Source organism: Podarcis pityusensis, assembly GCF_964106645.2.
Source record: "Podarcis pityusensis genome assembly, chromosome: 1".
NCBI classification, from domain to species: Eukaryota; Metazoa; Chordata; class Lepidosauria; order Squamata; family Lacertidae; genus Podarcis; species Podarcis pityusensis.
The window spans coordinates 58,180,775-58,200,981 of NC_138028.1; the positions used below are offsets into that span (position 1 = coordinate 58,180,775).

Here is a 20,207-nt window from a genome sequence, read left to right on the forward strand (position 1 = left end):
TAAACAGTCTTTCGTGGGAAATCTTCAATAGTGTGGTATAACAGTTGTTTGTGGTGGCATGTGTTCCCCCCCCTTTTTATTAAGATAAATAACAAATGCCGTTTTAAACTCTATTTTCTTCTCCTTTGCAATGCTTATTTCTTCATTTATGTTAACAAAATCATCTTCATTCTTTGTTGTACTAATAGCTGACTCCATATTTACCAGACAAATTGCACAGTTTATAATAAGTCATACTTTCAGTATTAAAAAGTATGCCTGTAGGGGTTTTTAATTAACATTTTTGGAGGGCCAGAAATATGAATAGATACTACACTAAATATTTCAAAAGAATATTCAAATAGTAAATGCAGCAGTCATATTTTTTTATTAACAAATCAAGCTTTCATTTGAAGACATAGCCCTGTAATGATGTTACTAGTATGGGCCACTGCAAAGCATCATGAACAGGACTTACATAGGTGTAAATGTCACTGCTCTCAAGGCATTAGAACACAATCCCATGAAAGTATTCTTTCAGGGAGTTTTAAGGCTAGAAACAGATGGTCAGTTTTCCCCACCCCAGTAATGTTGATCATGGTTTAAAGAGTGATATCTTCTTGCTATATGTGCAGTTTTCTTACCACCCTTGCCTATGGTAAAGGATGTTTGGTAGACATCTTATTATTTCCAACACCTGTCTATCTAGAGCTAACAGTGGGAGAAAAGAAATGTGTGTATACCAGAAGAACCAGAGCTTTTCTAAAATCACATTCAAGTGGCTTGAAAACTATTTTATATCTCCAGCCCTAGCTTAGATTTCTTAGTGAAATCAAAAGTTCTGATTTTTTTGTGAGATCATGCTCAAAGTTTGTAACAGCATGGCACTGCTAGACAGACAGGTATTGCCTGCTTCATCTATTTGTAGCCCTAAGTCTGATAACTTGAAGAAAAAAATATATCAGAAAAAAATCAGGTTTCCCCCCCTAAGCTGCAGAGCTTGACTAATAGTACCAAATACTTCTAAATTGTTTTGAGCAATTTGTAATGAGATTCTTTCATTGGTCCTTAGCTCTTGTGGGTTGGTGTGTTGACTTGCAGGTGCTGAAACTTCATTATAACTAATCTTTATTGACACATAACTAAAATGTATATAGTATTGGAAAGTTCACATTGTGTCTTAAGTTGGAAAGCATATTAATATCAAACATCGAAAGTAAACTGCCCTTTTATAGCTCTACGTGCTATAATCAGCAGTGGAAGCTATACAGTATTCAACTCTGGGTTGTATCACATTTGTGTCACACACTGTATCAAACCATTCCATAGCTACCTGGGTGCTCTTAGGCACTCACAGAATTTCCATGACTCCTCCAAAGTGCCTAGTTCAAACAGAGAGCACATCTACCTGTGTGAGATTGGCCTTTCTGCTTCCACTACTTTATGCTATGGCCTGCACCATTTCCCAACTCTGAGTGTCTTTAAGGAGGAGTACGGAGGTGCATTATTGAGGAGGAATGGGTTGGGGAAACCCTGTTGCATGAGCAGAGTTCTGGGTTTCTTTAGAGTCAAGCTCGAGTGTGAGAGATTCCTGGCTATTTCGATTTTTGCTTTTTTATGCTTCTGTGTGAGTCATCTTGAGCTGTGAGAAACCTCCTTATATATATGTTAATTAACTAAATATTCCCTTCAGTAATGCGGGCAGAGCATACATTCAAGGAATACAGAAATTTCAGCACTAGCAAGTCAAACATAAACTACATAAGAATGAATGAAACTACTGATCATGAAAAATGAACCTGACAGTGCCATTAAAGTTAATTTGCACACATGGGACTTCCTGTGTGTACAAGAGAGAGGTAGACAGATTCTAGCAGCAGTGGTTGGTGAGGAAGGCCGTAGTTAATGCACAAACTTTCTGCCAGTGGAGTTGCTGTCGCTTACCTAGAGGAGAAGGGCTGAGGTGATTGGGGAGTGATGCTCAGGTGCATCAGCAGAGCCAATCCTATGCTCCAGCCAGTGCAGCCACACAGTACCAACCTCCTTGCTGCCTTGCTACGTGGCAGTGACTGTGCTGTTAGGAGGCTAGGGGCACAACTCTGACCCTCCTCACTGACTACTCCTGGAGTCTAGAAATTGAAAATATTTAACTTTTGGAGCCAAGTTTATTGGCATTCCTTTAGTACCAGCCATTATTTTCTAGAAATTTTCTTGAAATGCCTGAGAAAATAAATGTGGAGCTTTAATTGACAAATTGTGATAGAGGCTGTGTTGCAGTTTTTCCGGAACCTAATTTAATTCTTGGCCATGGGACATTTCTCATACTACACAACAAATAGAGAACAACAACCAGCCCATGCCCCTGATGAGTGTACCTCCATGTAACTAAAAATATGCTGCACATCTGAAAAGACTTGATGAGTCTATGATCAACATATGGAAAGTAGACCAAATTGCTCTATTCTTATACAGATTCCTGTACAGTTTATTAAATCTAGACTGGGACATAGTTTGTACCAAATTTATTCAGGTGTTAATCTTGAATAAAAATACTAATTTGCTGTAGATGATTAGTTGCGATTGAGTTCTTGTTTTAGCAATGGATAAAGTATGGAGCCAACTTTTGCCTTCATTCCTTTATGCTGACTTTTGTCTGCTTTATATGAAACATCTATCACATACATGTACTGCGTTGATCACGCAAAACAGATGGGAATGTCCTTAAAATAAAATAAAATATATAAAAATAATCTTTCACAATAGATTGCATTAATTTTAGCTATTGAAATTACTGTCTGAAATTATTGTGTGCTATTGACAAATTAATTGATATGGCTTGATGCCAGTTTGCAGTGTATGATGCAGACTTGTGACTTCCTCATATTACCTGGAACGAGAGCTTTCTTTAATATTAATGTATAAGCAAGGCTTGCTGCCTTTTCATAAAGTGAAAGCATAGCTGAATAATATATGCATAGGTGATGCATTTTACCACATATCAGCTATATCTGAACACTGAAAACCTGTAGGCCTAATTTGGTTATATAAGTGGCTGCCCTCTTTGCTGGTATCCATATACAAATTATTTTTCTTTGGGTGGGGAAATTGCCTTTGAGATTTTGTATCCTCTATGGCTTCTATTAAAAAGAATGGCATTCAAATTGTCCCCATGTGCTGTGTAGAGAGGGAAATCACAAGGTGAATGATGATATGGAGTGTGTCTATTCCTGCCAATCCTTCATAAGCCTCTGTCTGTATCACTGATCCCCTTTTGTGAATGTGTACAGTATGTTTGTCTGATGTATGATTGCTTTCTTGTGGCACAAAACTGATTGAGGATGACTGGTTCTTTCCTGGCTGCTCTGATCCAGCCATAGTCTCAGGGCAGCAGGAGTTGGAGGAGGAACTGGCCGCAGGTCAAGGGATTGGAAGAATGCAGCCGGAGGGAAGGATGACTGCCCAGTCGAGCAGGAAACTCCAGGTAAGGTTGTTTGCATTTTTGTATGCACATTTATTTGATGGTGTAATCAGTAGAAAGACTTTTCCTATTGTGCTCCAAGCATATGTGATTCCTTAATATGTGGAGTGGGAGATTGAAAATGGATATGGTGACTTTGGTACTGGTACTATTGAAACATTGCCTCCTTTAATCTATTATTGAAACTCTCCTTAGTGTGGTGTTGGCCGTGGATGTTACAATGTGCATTTGACTGGTTGTTAATTTCACAATTTTCTTTCTCACCCTTGCCCCCCGCATGTAGGACGACTATGGCTTCAATGGAAAACATTGCTATGAAGAGCTGAATGTCACCATGGATAGTACAGATTCAGCTGAAGGAGAGAACATGGGAGGTTGGTGGCCAGAGTACACTTCCCCTAATGCAGGTGTGACAACCACTAGACAGTTTATTAAAGCATGCACAGCGTCTGTTTTGTCCCATTTTTGTTTCTCAAATTCAACTAACAAACCATGTTGTGTTGTGTTTGTATCTAAGTTGAATTTTTTTTTTGGCTTGCTTTTTTGTTTCATTTTGAAGCATGTGCGTGCTGGATGAACTGTCTAGTTTTGGTTCAAAACTAGAACTCAAATCGTGGTTTAATACCTTGGACTCTCACTTGTGAATAAAGATTATTGTCATTAATGGTAAGATTTTTTTTTTTAAGTTCCAGTTCTTTTGTTCTTGTGAAAATGCTTCCACTCTTTTAGTCCACTTGTAGTCTTTGTTTCCCAATTCTGTTTCACGTTCCAGTTCAGAGGTCAGCAAACTTTTTTGGGAGGGGGCCGGTTCACCATCCCCCAGACCTTGTGGCGGGCTGGACTGTGCGCATGTGTGTGCGCGCATGCAGCAGAAGGGGCTTCTCTCTCCCCCCCTCTCCCCCAGCCCCTCCCCTCCCCCCGCCTACCTGTGGTGCTGTCGGCTGGTTCCAGAGAGGCGCTGCCTAAAATGGCGCTCAGCCAGCTCAGCCCAGCCCCCTTCCTCCGCTACGCAGGGCGGGGAGAAGGGCAGGGAGAAGCCAGGAGGAGGTGCCGCGGTATGTGTGGGGGGGAAATGGCGCCCCCAAAAAATGGCGCAGAAAAAAAATTAACAATTTTTTTTTTACGAATAGAATCCACATAATCCACGGACTGTCCGCGGGCCGGATCTTGAGGGCAATTGGGCTGGATCCGGCCCACAGACTGTAGTTTGCTGACCCCTGTTCCAGTTCTTAAGATAGCTCTATTTGTATCTCAGTGATAGTTACGTTGAACAACCTATACATTTTAGATGTTAATAATGAAGCAAACTTTCAGAAAGTAGGGTTGTTCTGCCAAGATCTACTAAAGTTATGTTATGAGTTACATTAAAAATAGGAAAATTTCACAGGAGATTCCTCTCCAGTTTGCTACTGACCTTACAAATTGGGTAAATAATGGGTAAATAATCTGTGCCTCTTGAAATGAAATAAAGGACAGAACAAAATATTTGCTTTTTAAATTAAATATACAGAAAACTATTTTCAAGAGCTTGATTAAACTAAAAGCTAATTGTTTATACTAAGAAGCTCCCCCCAGTTTCTAAAAAATACCCCAAACCAGTGAGATACTTAATGGTTTGGGCTTCAGTTGATAAATCAGGTTTTACTTGTTTAATCATTGGGAAGAATTTCACTAAACTGAGCTCCTATTTGCATGTTAAGCTTGAGGGCATAGTCATTTAAGTTAGTGAAGCTTAAAATAGAATGGATTGATTTCCAGAAGAATTCTGCATGAAATGTATAATATTGGACAGTAAAATTAGAGCTGCAGTGTTTTGTCAATTGAATTAAAATATCAGGGGAATATCAGACAGTAGATTTCTGTTTTCTGTTTTTAACAAAATAAATTTATTTCAAAAAATTAATAGCAGATGCAACCTTAGAGGCACTCTTCTGTTTCTAGAGATGTACCTGATGCAACCCATGTGGTTGTTGTATAAAAACAAAATACAGTGTACCCTCCGGATACGAATTAAATTCGTTCTGGGGGTCCGTTGGCAACCTGAAAAGTCCATAGGCAGAGGTACTGCTTATGCACACGTGTGCGGCGCGCAGAGCGCTTCTGCGCATGCGCGTGCAGCGAAACCCGGAAGTATACACTTCCGGCTTTGCCACGTTCATAACCCAAAAGTTACGTATCCAGAGCTGTACGTAACTAGAGGGTCCACTGTAGTTCTTCAGAATTATTGTTAATATGCACATTTAAAAAGCTTTAATTAAGCAACTAATGGATTAGATCATCCTATGAGTTAAGTAAAATGTCTTTAAATTGGTGGCAGTTCAAATAAAATGTGTGTTTCACATTAAAAAGGTTTGCGGACTGTCGTGGAAGAATTAGAATTGGAAAGAAATCAGTTGCAAGAACAAATTCTCTTCTTGGAGGAACGTTGCCAGGACTTGGAAGATAGATTGCAGCTACAGAGCAGACTGGAAGCTCTACAGGTACATGCTAGAATGGGAAATAATGTAAGGAAGGGCATTTAGATGCTTGCTACTATTATAGGGTGTCTTTTTTTTAAGAAAAGAGGGAGATATGCAACCATAGCAATATTTTAACTTTATAAAAGCAAAACCTTTATTTTACCTTATTTTCTCTTACTTTATTCAATCTAAGTAATGCTTAAATCTGTATCCATTTTGTTTACCAAAATGCAATTTAAATAATAATGCCTGGATTTCTGCCTCTTAAATCCGTGAGATAGGGGATTACTCATTACATGAAAAGGAGTGCAGAGGAGAGGTGATCATTTCTACCCTACCTCATTGCGCTTTGTTTCTTTAAGTTGTTTTCTGCTAGCCAGCCTTGAAAGTTAATTGGACTGCAACAAAACTGTGTAAAGGAACACAATGCAGAAGGATAAAGCGGGGATAAGCATTAGCCAGTTGTTCCTCCAATGCACCATTTTATGTAACAAATATACTCTTCTCTGCCACTTCAGATGTGAATTGGGCAGACATAGATAAAATGCATATGGTTGCTGTTTGACATCGAGTTTTGCCCTCAAAACTGTCTTGAGAAGCTACTCGATATTGCTTTTAAGTCACCAGCTGTTTCATATTTTAAATCAAATTTTATTTAAAAGGGTAAAACATATAATCTACATATGTGTTATACAGGAATAGAATCCATATGGTTTAACTTTCACTCCTTTATTCCTGTTACAATTACTCCTAAGCAGGCAGTCAAAGAAGTTTCTATTGGTGACTACTACATGACTTTGTGGAAACTACATTGTGGTGTTTTACTCTGTCACTAGTAACTGATTAAGGTGTACATGAACTCACTAAGAGAGAGACCATCCAAAGCGATTGGTGTGCAGTGTCTCCAACAAGCTGAGGACACCTAGTTCTGTTCTGCCCACCATTAGATATTATGTCCAGGTGCAGTAGGGCAAATCCTTAATTAGTGTTGGAGTGCAGAAAGGATTTGATGAAGGCCAACAAATTGAAGTTGAAGCCAAACAAGACAGATTGCATCAGGGGCCACTTGTGACCTAGGAAGGTGGGTTTACTTGCAGTAAAAAGGACCATACTCTCCCCATCTGAAAAAGCAGATTTGCAGACTAGAGTTTGCTACTGCTTCTTGTTCTATTCCTGGATCCTCGAGTGACAGCAGGAATAAAGAGTACTTTTGATCAGTTACATCTAATCAATTGGCTGATACTCTTTTCTATTACTCCCTAGCTAATGTTTGCAAGTGCAATGACTTCACTTTATTAAAATAAGCCTTCCCCGCTCATTGGCTGAACTACTGTGAAGTCATGGAATGCTCAAAGATATTCTGATAGCTAATGAGTTAAACTGCCAGTACAAAGTCCTTGGAAAAGAAGGACTGTGTGTTGTTGGTTGAAGAAAATGCAGAAGCAGCATAATGGGTAGCGCAGAGCAGTTGCTCTAGCTTCTTGGAAAATGGGTTACTGTTGTTTCCTGGGTGGTGCAAATGCACCAGCAGGTGCACTAGATTGGCTTCACTCATGTGTCCCCATGCCAACTTCTCTGCCACCTGTTCCGCCCCATTCCTGTATGTGTTTGTGGCCAGGACATTTGTGCATCAGCTCCATCTCACCCAACAAGATGCTTCTGGTGAGAGCCAAGTACTATTACAGCAGGAATAAATTACCCAGGGGTGTGTGTAAATGAATGGAGAATGTGCAGTGTTGTTGACAATACACTGTACCCCCAAAACAGACCCATGAAAGTCATAAGTCTTCATGAGAAACAAGAAAAACATACAATGAACATAGTTTTCTAAGTTTTATACAAACAGTGTGCAATTTTAAATATTAATATGTTCGTCTAAAGGTTCGACTAATAGCTTCCTTAACATACTAAAATGCATGTGTGTAATGAGGGGTCACTCAAAATATTTTTCTCATGCAGCATAATGTCAATGTATATTGCATTGTAACAGAGCATTTCAATACAGGTGGCATTTGGTGTAGAGGAAGAAGGGCAGCTATTGAGGGCTGTACAGGTGTGTCCTGCCCATTCCCAAGTGATAGTTTATTTTACATAGAAGTGATATTTTGTGTCTAACCTACCCAGCATTTAATTACAATTTTGGATTTTTCTGAGCTTCTTCTGGTTTTGGATGGTGTGTTTTTGCAGTTTAATCTTGTGTGTCAGTTTTGTGAAGCTGGGTAGACTAACATATTTAGATGCCATAATAAATTGACTGTGTCAGTGGAGCTTGCTTCATTCCCTGTGGATTACATTCCAGAATTTATTTTGTACCTTGCTACTTCACACACTGGTTGATTTTTGGACAAGTGCAAAGAAAAACAAATATAATTCAGTTAATTCTGTGTGGATCAGTTATGCTAAAATTAAAATTCTGTTAGGCATCACTGGAGCTTCTTAAAAACATGCCCCTTTTTTTAGCAACATCTGTTAAAAGTAAGCTCCTCCCACACATTGCATGTTTGCATGGTGTGCTTTATATGAAATCAATATTATAGGATGTCTCTTTCCATGTTGATTGTCACAGGATAAGATCACCAGAAATGAGGCATTTCAAACAGAATCTCACTGTTTCTACTGGGAACAAAGATTTCTGATGACATTTTGCTGGTAGTAAATGAGCTATAATGGTAGAATCTAACTCACGTAGTTCAAAGATAACCCTGTTTTATAGTCAGTGCAAATACCAGCTGTGTAAATGATTTTCTTACAGAATGAAAATGACCGTTTACAGTCCCAGCTAACACAGCTGCGCAACCAGCAAGCACGTGATGCAGAAAAACACCAAGTTCTTGTTTCCAGTTTGAATGAACAACTGAAAGGGTAAAATAGAACATTTATAGCCCTCCCCAGCCTCCCTACCCTATATCCCATATGTTATTCAGATCTGAACGTTGGTGTATATGTTGTCAAATGTTTTTAAACTTTTACCTGCTGCAGATAATTGAAGGGGGGAAACCCTTTCATAAAGATTATTTTCATTCTTAGTTTTTTTTCTTGCAATTAATGGAATAGTTGATCTTGCTTTTGGATATAGACAGGGAGCTATGTCTCCAAATGTTTCCCATAGTACAATTGATGTCCACATATATTTGAGAATGTTTATCATAATATATTTGATCATTTATTTTATTGGTAGATTAAATGAAAGAAATGGCTTGCTTGAAACTTTGCTTGGGGAAAAGGAGCAAAAGCTTTCAAGTACAAATGAAAAGCTAGAACAGGCAGAAGACATGAGAAAGTCAGTTCATGAGAGAGACCTTCTAAACAAAGAACTAAGTGAAAAGCTTTTGCAGAGGGAACAAAAGGTGAGTTGTTTACAGTTCTGAGTCAGTCAAGTTGTACAGTGGTACCTCGGGTTAAGTACTTAATTCATTCCGGAGGTCTGCTCTTAACCTGGAACTGTTCTTAACCTGAAGCACCACTTTAGCTAATGGGGCCTCCCACTGCTGCCGTGCCGCCAGAGCACGATTTCTGTTCTCATCCTGAAGCAAAGTTCTTAACCCCAGGTACTATTTCTGGGTTAGCGGAGTCTGTAACCTGAAGCATATGTAACCTGAAGTGTATGTAACCCGAGGTGCCACTGTATTGTTTTCTGGGTCAAGCAGTTTGCCATCTTTGGTAAATACTCAGTAGTTCTTTTTTTTTTTTTTACTCAGTAGTTCTTTGAACATTTAATTGCTCCCTCCCCTGGCATTTTGGAAATCCTTACAATCCCCCTATGTGTGAACCAACAATCGAAGCATATTATAAACACTGGCGAAGTTAAGTAAATTAGCTAAGTAAATTTCCATAGATTGTACCCTGAACTAAATAAATGTCAGTATACTTATATAATGGACAATATTGTCCTTTTGTCACAATTGAATTGAATTGTCACAACTGAAAACAGTGAATAATGTTTTCCCCCCTGAAACTAGCTGGAAGATGTCCAGAAGAAGTGCAGTGCTTATGGAGAAGAGTGTGCAGAACAGAAAGCAGTTATTACTGCATTAACAGAAAAAATAACCGCCTTTCAAGAAAAGGTAAAAAAGGGCAAACTTTTGTTGTGGCTTCTTACATAAATAGGTTGGATTCAATGAAGTTGTCTGGTTTGTGCAAGGATTTCTGCTTTGGCAACATAATTCACCCTCCCCTCTTTCTTCCCCCCTCCCAATTTGTTCCAGACCCTCCCGGAACAGGTTTGAAGTGGAGGCATGCAGGGGTAGTAGAGAAAGGGCAAGTTGTGCAAGTGGAAGTCCTTGGGTAAACAGAGCAACTTCATTAGATACAATCCATTGTCTGTTTAGTGATATATGTAATATATGAGCAATAAAATAACAAATAGCTATAAACAGAACTGTAAAAGTAGTTTCATTAGCCCAAGGAAACTTAGAGGCTCATTTTTCCTGAAAAGCAGCTCCTTATGCATCATATCAAAATGTAGCTGAAACAAAGTAAGATGGCAACAGTATATGGTATACACATCATATCATGTATATATGATATGGTATACAATAAGATACGACAACAGTTAAAAGAAGAAGTATATGGCAACAGTATATTATATGGAAATAGGAGGTGGCCACTCATCCAGTTGGGGGGGGGGAGAAAAGGAAAATTAAATTGCGTTAGCACCATCCCTTTGCTACTTCCCCAAAATTATGGCTTTCTGGATGAACCTAAACATCTTTTTGGATTCCAACTACAAATAGTACTGTTGAGTTAATATTAAATTTTGGGCACTTAGACATTTTCCCCCCTTTATTTTTGTTTTCAGACCATGAAACAGGATGCTGCCATAGAATTAATGCAACTGGATCTTGAACAGACAAATGAAGAACTTGATAGATTAAACACAAGTCATTTAGAAGAGAGGTCTCAACTAATTCAAGACCTCCAGAGGCGTGAAAGAGAATTTGACAACCTCAGAGAGGTTTTAGCTGAAAAAGACAAAGAAATTTCTGCTATTACTTCAAATATAAATGCGTATTCTGAGCAGATTAATATTCTGAAATGCCAGATCAAGTGCAAAGAGGATGAAATGCGAGACATGGAAGAAGCACTGTTCAAGGCTGAAAGGGAAGCCCAGTTGCTGAAAGATGTACAAACCGAAGATGTGAACAGTGCAGGCAGAAAGCTTTCAGAACTTTCTGAGCAGTTAAGTGCAATAAAATCAGAACTGGCAGAGGTGAAAACTGAAAACGCTATTAAAACAAAAGAGAATGAAGAATTTGTTAGGCAAATCAAAGAGACTAGCCAAACAGTTAAAGATCTTCATTCTGCAATCAAGACTCGTGATGTTACTTACAACAACAAACTCATGGAGTGTGAGTCACAAATTAAATTGCTTAAAGAACAAATAAGTAAATCAGCTAAAAAATTGCAAGAAACAGAAATAAAATGTAAGGAGGAAACAGACCATCTTAAATCCCAGGTCGATGAACATATCTCTGCAAAGGAGAAATTGAACAAATTACTAAAAGAAAAAGAAAACAAAGAACAAAGTTTTGTGAATGAGCTGAAATCAGTGAAAGATTCACACAACCAGCTCACTTTAGAAAATGCTAAAAAAGATGAAGATTTAGCTAATTTATCCAGACAACTTGCTGAACATACTGAGCATCTAGAAATTGTCAAAAAGTCACTGCAAGAAAAAGCAGAGATTGTGATATCCCTAAAAGACAAGCTCAAAGTTGTGGAGCAGCAAAATGAACAGGAAAAGCTTAAGTTAGTTAGAGAACTGAATAGCAAGGAAATGCAGTGGAGAGAAGTTAATAATGAGCTGCATGAAAAACATGAAATAATTAATAAGATGGAAACCGAAAGACAAACTGTCATCATGACTAACAAGCAGTTACAAGCAGCTCTTGAGGAGAAAGAAAAAGGTTTTGCAGATCAGCTTAAAGCCAGTGAAAAGCTTAGAAATGAGATACGTACTATGGAGAAAGAGAAGCAACAGCTGATTAGTGAGAATGAGAGTTTGTCAAAATTACTGGATGTGAAAGAGTGTGAACTGTTAATGCGTGCTCAATCCATGGCTGAGTTGGAGAGTAAGTTGTGTGCCAATGCCACAGAACACCAGAAAATGCTTTCAGAGGTCAGTCACGATAAAGAGACTTTAAGAAGGAAAGTTGAAGAACTCTCAGGCCTTGTAAAGCAAAAAGAAAATTCACTTGCAGAGCGGTTACTGGGGAAAGAGAAACAGTGTGGCATTTTAGCTGATGAGCTCTCCAGAAGCAGAGAGATAACAAAGGAATTGGAGAAAGAAAGACAGTCTTATATCACTCAGTTAAAGGATGAGCAGCAAAACAAAGCATTGCTTCGGACAGAGTATGATAAGATGGTCCAACAGCTTAATCGGGAGGAGGAAAAAACCTCATCATTACAGAAACAGGTTAAAGACCTAGAAAATGAGCTTAAAATAAAAAGCAGATCTATTGAAGAAAAAACTGAGCATGGTGATGCATTACTTAAGCAAGTAAAAGAAAAGCAAGCTATCATGACTGTGTTAGAAAAAGAAGTAGAAAAGCTTAAATGTGATAACATAAAGCTATCTCAACAGCTTGAAGACAAAGACAGTACTCTATTATTTAAAGGGGTGGAGTTTGAGGATCTTTGCAGGCAGATTTCACAAAAAACAGAAGAGTGTACCAAATTAAATGATCAGCTAGCACTATTAGTGAAAGAAGTGGATGTTTTGAAACATGAAAAGGATAGTGCTTTGGCTGTTTGCAATGCTAAGTCAAATGAATGCGATGCTTTTCAGCATCAGTTAACACAGCATCAGTCTGAAATTGTGTCCACAAAACATGAAGCTCATATGCTGAAATTAGAAAATGAAAAATTGAAAGCAGATATAGAAATAGCCAGTGCTACATTAATGAAAAATTGCGAAGGACTAGTGCCCTTAAGTGCACAATTGTCTCAGCAAACTAATAATATTTTAGTTTTTATGGACCAAATTGACACCTTAGTTAGCGAAATGAAAACATTAAAAAGCAGTTTTTGTGATAAAGAGGCTCTTCTTTCCCAGAGGGAAGTTTTGATTCAGGAAATGAAAGAAAACAAAGATGTAGATGAAAAGCATAATTTGCAAATTATTTCAGATTTGCAAAGTCAAGTACAGGTTCTAGATAGTGAAGTTAGTCAACTTACTCAGGAAGTGCAAGAGAAAGAGAATAAATTTAAGAAGCAAGATCAAGAGTTAAAATTACTTAAAAGTAAATCTGACGAGTCTAATTTTCTTAGAGTTCAACTGTCTGAGAATATGGAAATAATTTCTGATCTCCAGAGTCAACTTAAAAATATGATAGAAAACAATGAAGTATTAAACAAGTCAATTACAGAGAAAAATAACTTTTTAAAACAAAAGGAGAAGGAATGTATTGATTTACAAACATGTATTTCTGAGACTTCCTCTGTGCAGCATAAACTTGTACAGTGTTTGACCTCTGAAGCAGAAATATTAAAAGCAGTCATTGTGGAGAAGGAGTTAGCAGTGAATAACATTTCACTGATTAATAGTGAACTGAAGGCTGAACTTGAAGATAAAAAGAATGAATGTGAGACTTTGAAGACGCAAGCTACTGATGCAGAAGAATCAAATCTTTGTTTGAAAAAGGAAATAAGTGATCAGAATAAATTAATAAATGACATTAGCCAGGTGCTAGCAGAAAAAGAGGCTTCTGTTTTGGATCCTACTAATCTTGTGAAAACCCTAAGAGAGGAACTAAAAATAAATGAAGAAAAGTCACAGTTAATTTCTCAACTTCATAGTCAAAGAAATGAACTGAACCAAGAAATTCAAAAGTTAAAAGAACTAGCCCAGGAAAAAGAAAACATTTTCTTAACTTTGCAGGGCAAATTTGATGCTCTGTATGAACAAAAAAATGAACTCAGTGCTTCCCTGAGTAAAAAAGAAGAGATTTTCACTGGGTTTCTTAAAGATATCGGTGTTCAACTATCAGAAAGCAATGTTCAGGCTCTTACCAATGATACTGAGCTACTTAGAGAAGAGCTAGATAAAAGTGCTGCTACACTAAAAAAGCTTTTGCAAGAGAAGGATGGAAGCATTGCCAGTAGCCAGATGAAAATTGACTCTTTGATAGTAGAAATTGAATCTGCAAAATCAGAGCACCATAAAGCATCAGAACAAGTTGAGCTGTGGAAGCAAAATATTCAAGAGAGAGAGAGAGCTCTACAGGTTGTACAGGAAAAATGCACTGAACAGGCTAATCATATTGAATATTTAAATTCTGAGGTCATAGAAAAATTGCAACAACAAATAGATTCTTTAATAAATGATAAAGCTCTTTTACAAGAGAACTTTGATAAACTGAATCTGGAAAACAAAGACTTGGTTAAGTACCAGAAGCAATTAGAGAAAAAATCTGAAGAGCTAAAAGAACTTCATGAAAAATTAGAAGCCAGTGAGAACAGATGGGTAGCAGAACATGCTAGGGCAACTCAGCAAAATGATGTTAATCTTGAGCAACTGAGTAATTTAGAAAGGAAACTGAAATCAAAAGAGGATCAAATTCAATCTTTGCATCAAGAACAGGACATTATTCAAACAGAGTTGGCCAAACATCTGTCTGCATTGTCAAGTAGTAGGTACTTCCTCAAAGACAGTGACAGTGACGCTGGTCAGCAAGTAGCTAAGACTGTATTGGAAAAATTCTCTGCTGTGATAGATACTATTATCAGCAAAGAAGCTGAAGCAATGGCACTGCAGCAGACTATTTTAGAGAGAGAGAAAGAAGTACATCACCTGAATAATCAGCTAGAAAGCATGTTGTCCTTGAAGGAAGAGAAAGAGTTGATGCAGAATGACTTTAAAAAGGCCAAAGCTGCTGACCAATCTGAGATTGAACATCTGTTAAATGAACTGAGTACTGCTAAGGATGCATTACGTAGGCAGCAATCTGTCTGTGAAGAAAAGGACATTGCATTATCAAACATGAGGAAGGAGGTGGTTTTCCTCCAGGAGAAGACAGATAAATTAGAAAAAGAGCTTGAAAGTAGTTGCAAGACACTGAACACTGAATGTCAAAAAGCAGCAAAACTTTTAGAAGAAATAGAGCATAAAAACCAGATGATAGAAAACTTTAGTTCCCAAACTAACCAACAGAAGGATTTAATTACTTCTCTAAGCCAGCAGTTAAAAGAAAAGGATTGCTCAGTTTCTCAAGTCATGGAATCCATGTCTAATGAAATGGTAAAATTCTCTGAGGAAAAAAATGTGCTTGCTATCGAATTGCAACAACTAGAAGCCATAAGGAAGAGCATGACAGAAGAGGTAAGTACATTATCACAGCAGGTAGAAGAATATAAGAAAGAACTTGAACTCAGTCAAGTTGTGTTGACCAACAAAGAAGCTACCATAAAAGACTTGGTGTGTGAGAAGGCGCAGCTAAATATTACTTTGGAAAAAATAAATCAAGAAAAAGAGAATCTGAAAAAGAAACTTCAAGCAGCTTTGCTAATAAGGAAGGACTTAATTCAGAAAAATGAGAAGCTTGATAAAAAGACAGAATGTTTTCTGGAGCAAATTGATGACTTAGTAAAGCAGGTTGAAAATGCTGAAGCTCACAACAAAGATCTCGAATCCCAACTTGAAGGACTGAAGACACAATTGTTAGAAAAAGAGGTGAAGATAAATGACATGAGTGAAACCTTATCAGCCAAGGCAGAACACTTGGAGCAGCTGGAGAAAGCAGTTACAGAATTCAAAGCTGCTATAGCTGAACAAAAAAGTATGTCTGATAAGAACTTGATCCATCTTCAAGAGAAGGATTGTCTGCTTGCACAAATGGAGTCTGTGCTGAATGAGAGAGATCAAATACATAGAGAGGAACGTTCACAACTTTTCTTAACCATAGAAAATCTCAAAGGTGAAATAGCAAAGAGAGATGAAACATTCAAGGAAACGAATGGGTCGGAAGCTACCCTAAATAGCGAAAGTTCCTGTAGTAACAAAACACACCAACCTAATGAAATGAATCCAGTCACTGAGCTGCAGAAAGACAAGGAAATCCTGCAAAAGAAACTTAAGGCACTGCTTGTGGTCCGCAAAGAAAGCACTAAACAAATTCAGAAGCAAAAAGAAGAACTTGCTAAGCTACGAGGAGATTTTAATGAACTAACAAAAGACTTTGAGCTCATTAAAAAAGAAAAGCAAGCACTCCAGGAGATTCATCAGAGAAAGTGTGAAGAATTTGACTCCAATTTATTGCTTTTATACTCTCTGCAGAAAAAGTTGGACACCGATACATCTCTTAGGCACAGTGAAAATGCTCAGCAGAAAACATTAGAGTCCGGGGAGCTAAATGTGAAGGCTGATGTCAGGGTTGAAAAATCAGGAAAGACGGTAAGTATGATGACAATGGAAGAGTCTGAGATGGCGAAACTTCATGAGAACTATGCTAGACTTATGGAAGAAAAAGAAAAGTTTAAGGAAGAGTTAAAAGATAAGTCACTTGAACTTGGTAGCGTACAGCAAGAAGCAGTAAAACTGAAGATTTCTGTTGAGCAACAGGAACAGCAGTATAAACAAGAGAGAGACAATATGTTGATTGAACAAGGTCTGCTAAAGCAACAACTAGAATCATATAAAAATGAATTGCAAGCTGTTAAAACTATGGTTGAAACTGTGAATAATGAAAAGAGTCAGCTCCACAGAAAACATGAAGATCACCTAACAAGTCTGAAAGAAACTGAAAGACATCCCAGTGAAGAAAACAAGCAACTATTGATGGAATTCAATATGCTGCGTGAGAAGGTTTTGCCAGTTTCTAGTGCATACAAAAATGTGGCAGGTGTAAGAGAGGACGCAAAAACTCTGTGGCCACATTCTGATAATGTGCTGGAGAACAGTGTTCAAGGCCAAGACTTCTGTAGTTCATTGGAAGATGTCACTTGCACAGAAAGAGAATCGCTAGATGTCACTAATACAGGAATAAAAACATTAACTGAAAGAATAGGTGATCAAGATCCTCTACCAACAGAAATGTCTCGGGAACGGATAGAAGAAAATGTAAATGGCAGAAGCTATCAACCTCAACTGCAGAAGTATGATGCTGAAGAGAAAAACAGGGAACGTCTCCAAAGAAAGCTACAAGCTGCTTTAATATCACGTAAAGAAGCATTGAAGGAAAACAAAACTCTTAAAGATCAAATGGAGTTACTAGTTTTGGAAAACAAAGAGTTGGTTGGTAAGGTTCACACCCTTGGACAGCTGAGGTCTGAGTTGGGTAGAGAAAAACAAAACTTGAGTACCGCACTGTATAAAGAGGAGACTCTTGTGGCAGAAAATGCTAGATTGTTAATTGAAAATGAAAACCTAACTGCTGCATGTGAGAGTCTGAAGTCTACCATGCAGACCATAGGGCAAGAGAAGGAAGCTTTTTCTTTTCAATTGAATTCCTTAAAAGATTCTCAGACAGTTGAATTAACAGGTTGGAAAGCTAAACACAGTGAATTAAAGCAAGAGTATGAGTCTCTGCTTCAGGCCTATGAGAATATTAGTAGTAAAATAGCAGAAATGAGGCACATTATTGATGTCACTAGAAAAGAAAAGCAGGAAGCTCTTCACAGAGTAAAAGAGAGAGAAGCCGATACACATAAACTTAAGGAGCTGCTTCAAAAAGCATCTGATGAAAGTGTACAACTGAAACAGCTGACTGAAGCTAAACAGAAGGAAATAAGTGAGCTAAAGATTGCAGCTGAAAAGCAAGCATCTGAGCACAAGTTGTGCTTGGAAGACTATCAAAGAAAAATTGATGAATCTGTTTTTCAGAGCAAGCAGCTAATGGAGGAAAATAAGCAATTAAAGGAAGTTTATGAAATTTTAAAGCAAACCTTGGAGAAAACAGAGAAGGAAAATGAGGAGCTTTCTAAGGATTTTAGTCTAACAAAATCTGCTCTCGGGGACCTCCAAACACGGTTGGAATTGAACAAGTGTGATGTGCAGTCCAAGATAAGTGATTCCCTCTGTGAAAGAGAGTCGTTATTAAAACACATTCATTTGTTAAATGAGGGGATTTCAGAAAAAGAGAAAAGCATGTTGATCTTAAAGCAAGAGAACAAAACTTTGTCAGAAAGGTTGAAAGATGCTGAAAAATCTCTGCATCAGAAGGAAAGCTCTTTATTAAAGTTGGAAAACGATTGTAAAAATCTTAATCAGGAAATAGTCAGTCTTGGTGAAAGAATTAAAATATTAGAGGATGATAAATGTCTCTTACAAGAAGAATTAGAAAATGTTCAAGAAATATCTTATAAAGTAAAAAATGAGAGAGAATTTTTGGAGACAGAGTTGCTCAACCACATCAAAAAATTGGATCAAACAACAGACAGACTGAAAGCCACACAGATACAAAACAGCCTCCTTGTAGAGCAGTTGGAAAATTTGAAAGCAGAGAAATGCAACACAATAAGAGAAAAAGAAGAACAGCAGCATCTGGTCAGAGTATTTGAAGAAAAACTGAAAACTGCTCAGAGAGACAATCATGAGACAAAAAACAAAACTAAAGAGTTGCAAGAACTTTTGAGGGGAAAACAACAGGAGATCAACCAGTTGCAAAAGGATTCTATTAAATATCAGGAGATGATATTGGACTTGGAAAAATCTGTGAAATTGTCACATTCAGAAAGTGAAAAAATTGAGAAAGATTTAAACAGTGCAGAAGGAAAGCTTGCAAAATCAAATGAAGACCTGCAGAAGCTAACTGAAAAACTCTGTTTACAGAATATCTCACTGTATGAGTCAAAGGCTGAAATAGAGCGACTTGGAAAGGACAACCTACGTAGTAAAAATGAACTTAAAAAGAAAGAAAACAGAATATCAAATCGAAAGAGAGAATTTGAGAGCCAGTTGGAGTTCAGCCTTCAGCAGGTAAAAGCAGCTTGCCTCGTTTCCTCATAAGGGGATCAGGGAGCTTTTTCTGGCAGTGACACTGGAAGTATTAAGAGAAGCATGGGCAGCAAAGTGTGGATCATTAGCAAGCAGGGATCCAACTTCATTGGCAGAGAAGGTATCCTTTGTCTTGTCCTGCCAGAGTTGCGATGAGAGGAGCTGGACCTCCTGTGTGATGAGTAGATTTACTTTGTGGGATGCTGGAGCCAATGGGATGGGCTATGTCCTTATCACGTGAGGAGCAAAGAGTTGTGTGAAGCAAGCTGGACTCCTGAGTTTTTTCCTCCTGCCTGACACAGTAGTCATTCCTCCTGGCTCTCCTTTTTCGTCAGATAAGTCTATCTTGTTTCATCTCATCTTCACCTCCTTGTCATTTTCTCTAGATTTCTGTCTTTAACAAACAAACAAACAAACAAACAAACAAACAAACAAACACACACAAACTTCTCCTCAAAACTCATTTAAAGTCTTTTGATGGCTATCACCACAGCTAGACGAGTGTCATAACTTTCTGCTCTTTCGACAGCTTGACATGTGTTTTTCATAAAGACAAGGTGGTTTTACGTATAGTTTCTTCCTTCAGTACTCTCTCGATTTCATGTTCAACAAGAACTGGTTTTACCAATCTTTTGTCCTAACGCTAGATATCCCAGGGGAAAAGCATGGCAGAGCAGAGCTCTGAAAGTATACATTCATTGGACAAAGGCTTTCCAAAAAATAGACTCTGTATTTTTATCCTTTCACCCATCGTCCTTGGGGGTTAGGGTCAGCAGTGCTACTTTGGTGAGGTGGATTAGAGCCTATATTTTCCTTGCTTATGATTCCTTCAAATTGCCCCAGCCAACTCAGGTGCTTCTGCACTCAACAAGGTCAGCTTCCACCTCTGCAGCCTTCGTGGCTAACACACCCTTGCTGGATATCTGTAAAGCCTTCACCTGGTCGTCCACCACCACTTTTAGTAAAGGTAAAGGTACCCCTGCCCGTACCGGCCAGTCGTGTCCAACTCTGGGGTTGCGCGCCCATCTCGCTTAAGAGGCTGGGGGCCAGCGCTGTCCGGGTCATGTGGCCAGCGTGACAAGCTGCATCTGGCGAGCCAGCGCAGCACATGGAAATGCCGTTTACCTTCCCACTAGTAAGCGGTCCCTATTTATCTACTTGCACCCGGGGGGCGCTTTCGAACTGCTAGGTTGGCAGGCGCTGGGACCGAGCAACGGGAGCGCACCCCGCCGCGGGGATTCGAACCGCCGACCTGACGATCAGCAAGTCCTAGGCGCTGAGGTTTTACCCACAGCGCCACCCGCGTCCCCCACCACTTTTACCAGACATTATAAACTGGACTGATTGTCTGCAGCTGAGG

At 38.5% G+C, this 20,207-nt stretch overlaps 1 protein-coding gene across 2 annotated transcripts in view; it reads left to right on the forward strand.

The window, feature by feature from the left end:
* Window positions 1-20,207, forward strand: part of LOC308463704 (uncharacterized protein) — a 45,031-nt gene that overhangs the window by 17,915 nt on the left and 6,909 nt on the right. For both annotated transcript variants that reach the window (XM_080982285.1, XM_080982284.1), the window contains exons 15-21: window positions 3,306-3,460; window positions 3,741-3,864; window positions 5,807-5,937; window positions 8,669-8,778; window positions 9,095-9,263; window positions 9,876-9,980; window positions 10,715-18,829. In XM_080982285.1, the coding sequence (XP_080838411.1) occupies window positions 3,306-3,460; window positions 3,741-3,864; window positions 5,807-5,937; window positions 8,669-8,778; window positions 9,095-9,263; window positions 9,876-9,980; window positions 10,715-18,829 (8,909 nt within the window). The remainder of the gene's footprint in view (window positions 1-3,305; window positions 3,461-3,740; window positions 3,865-5,806; window positions 5,938-8,668; window positions 8,779-9,094; window positions 9,264-9,875; window positions 9,981-10,714; window positions 18,830-20,207) is intronic.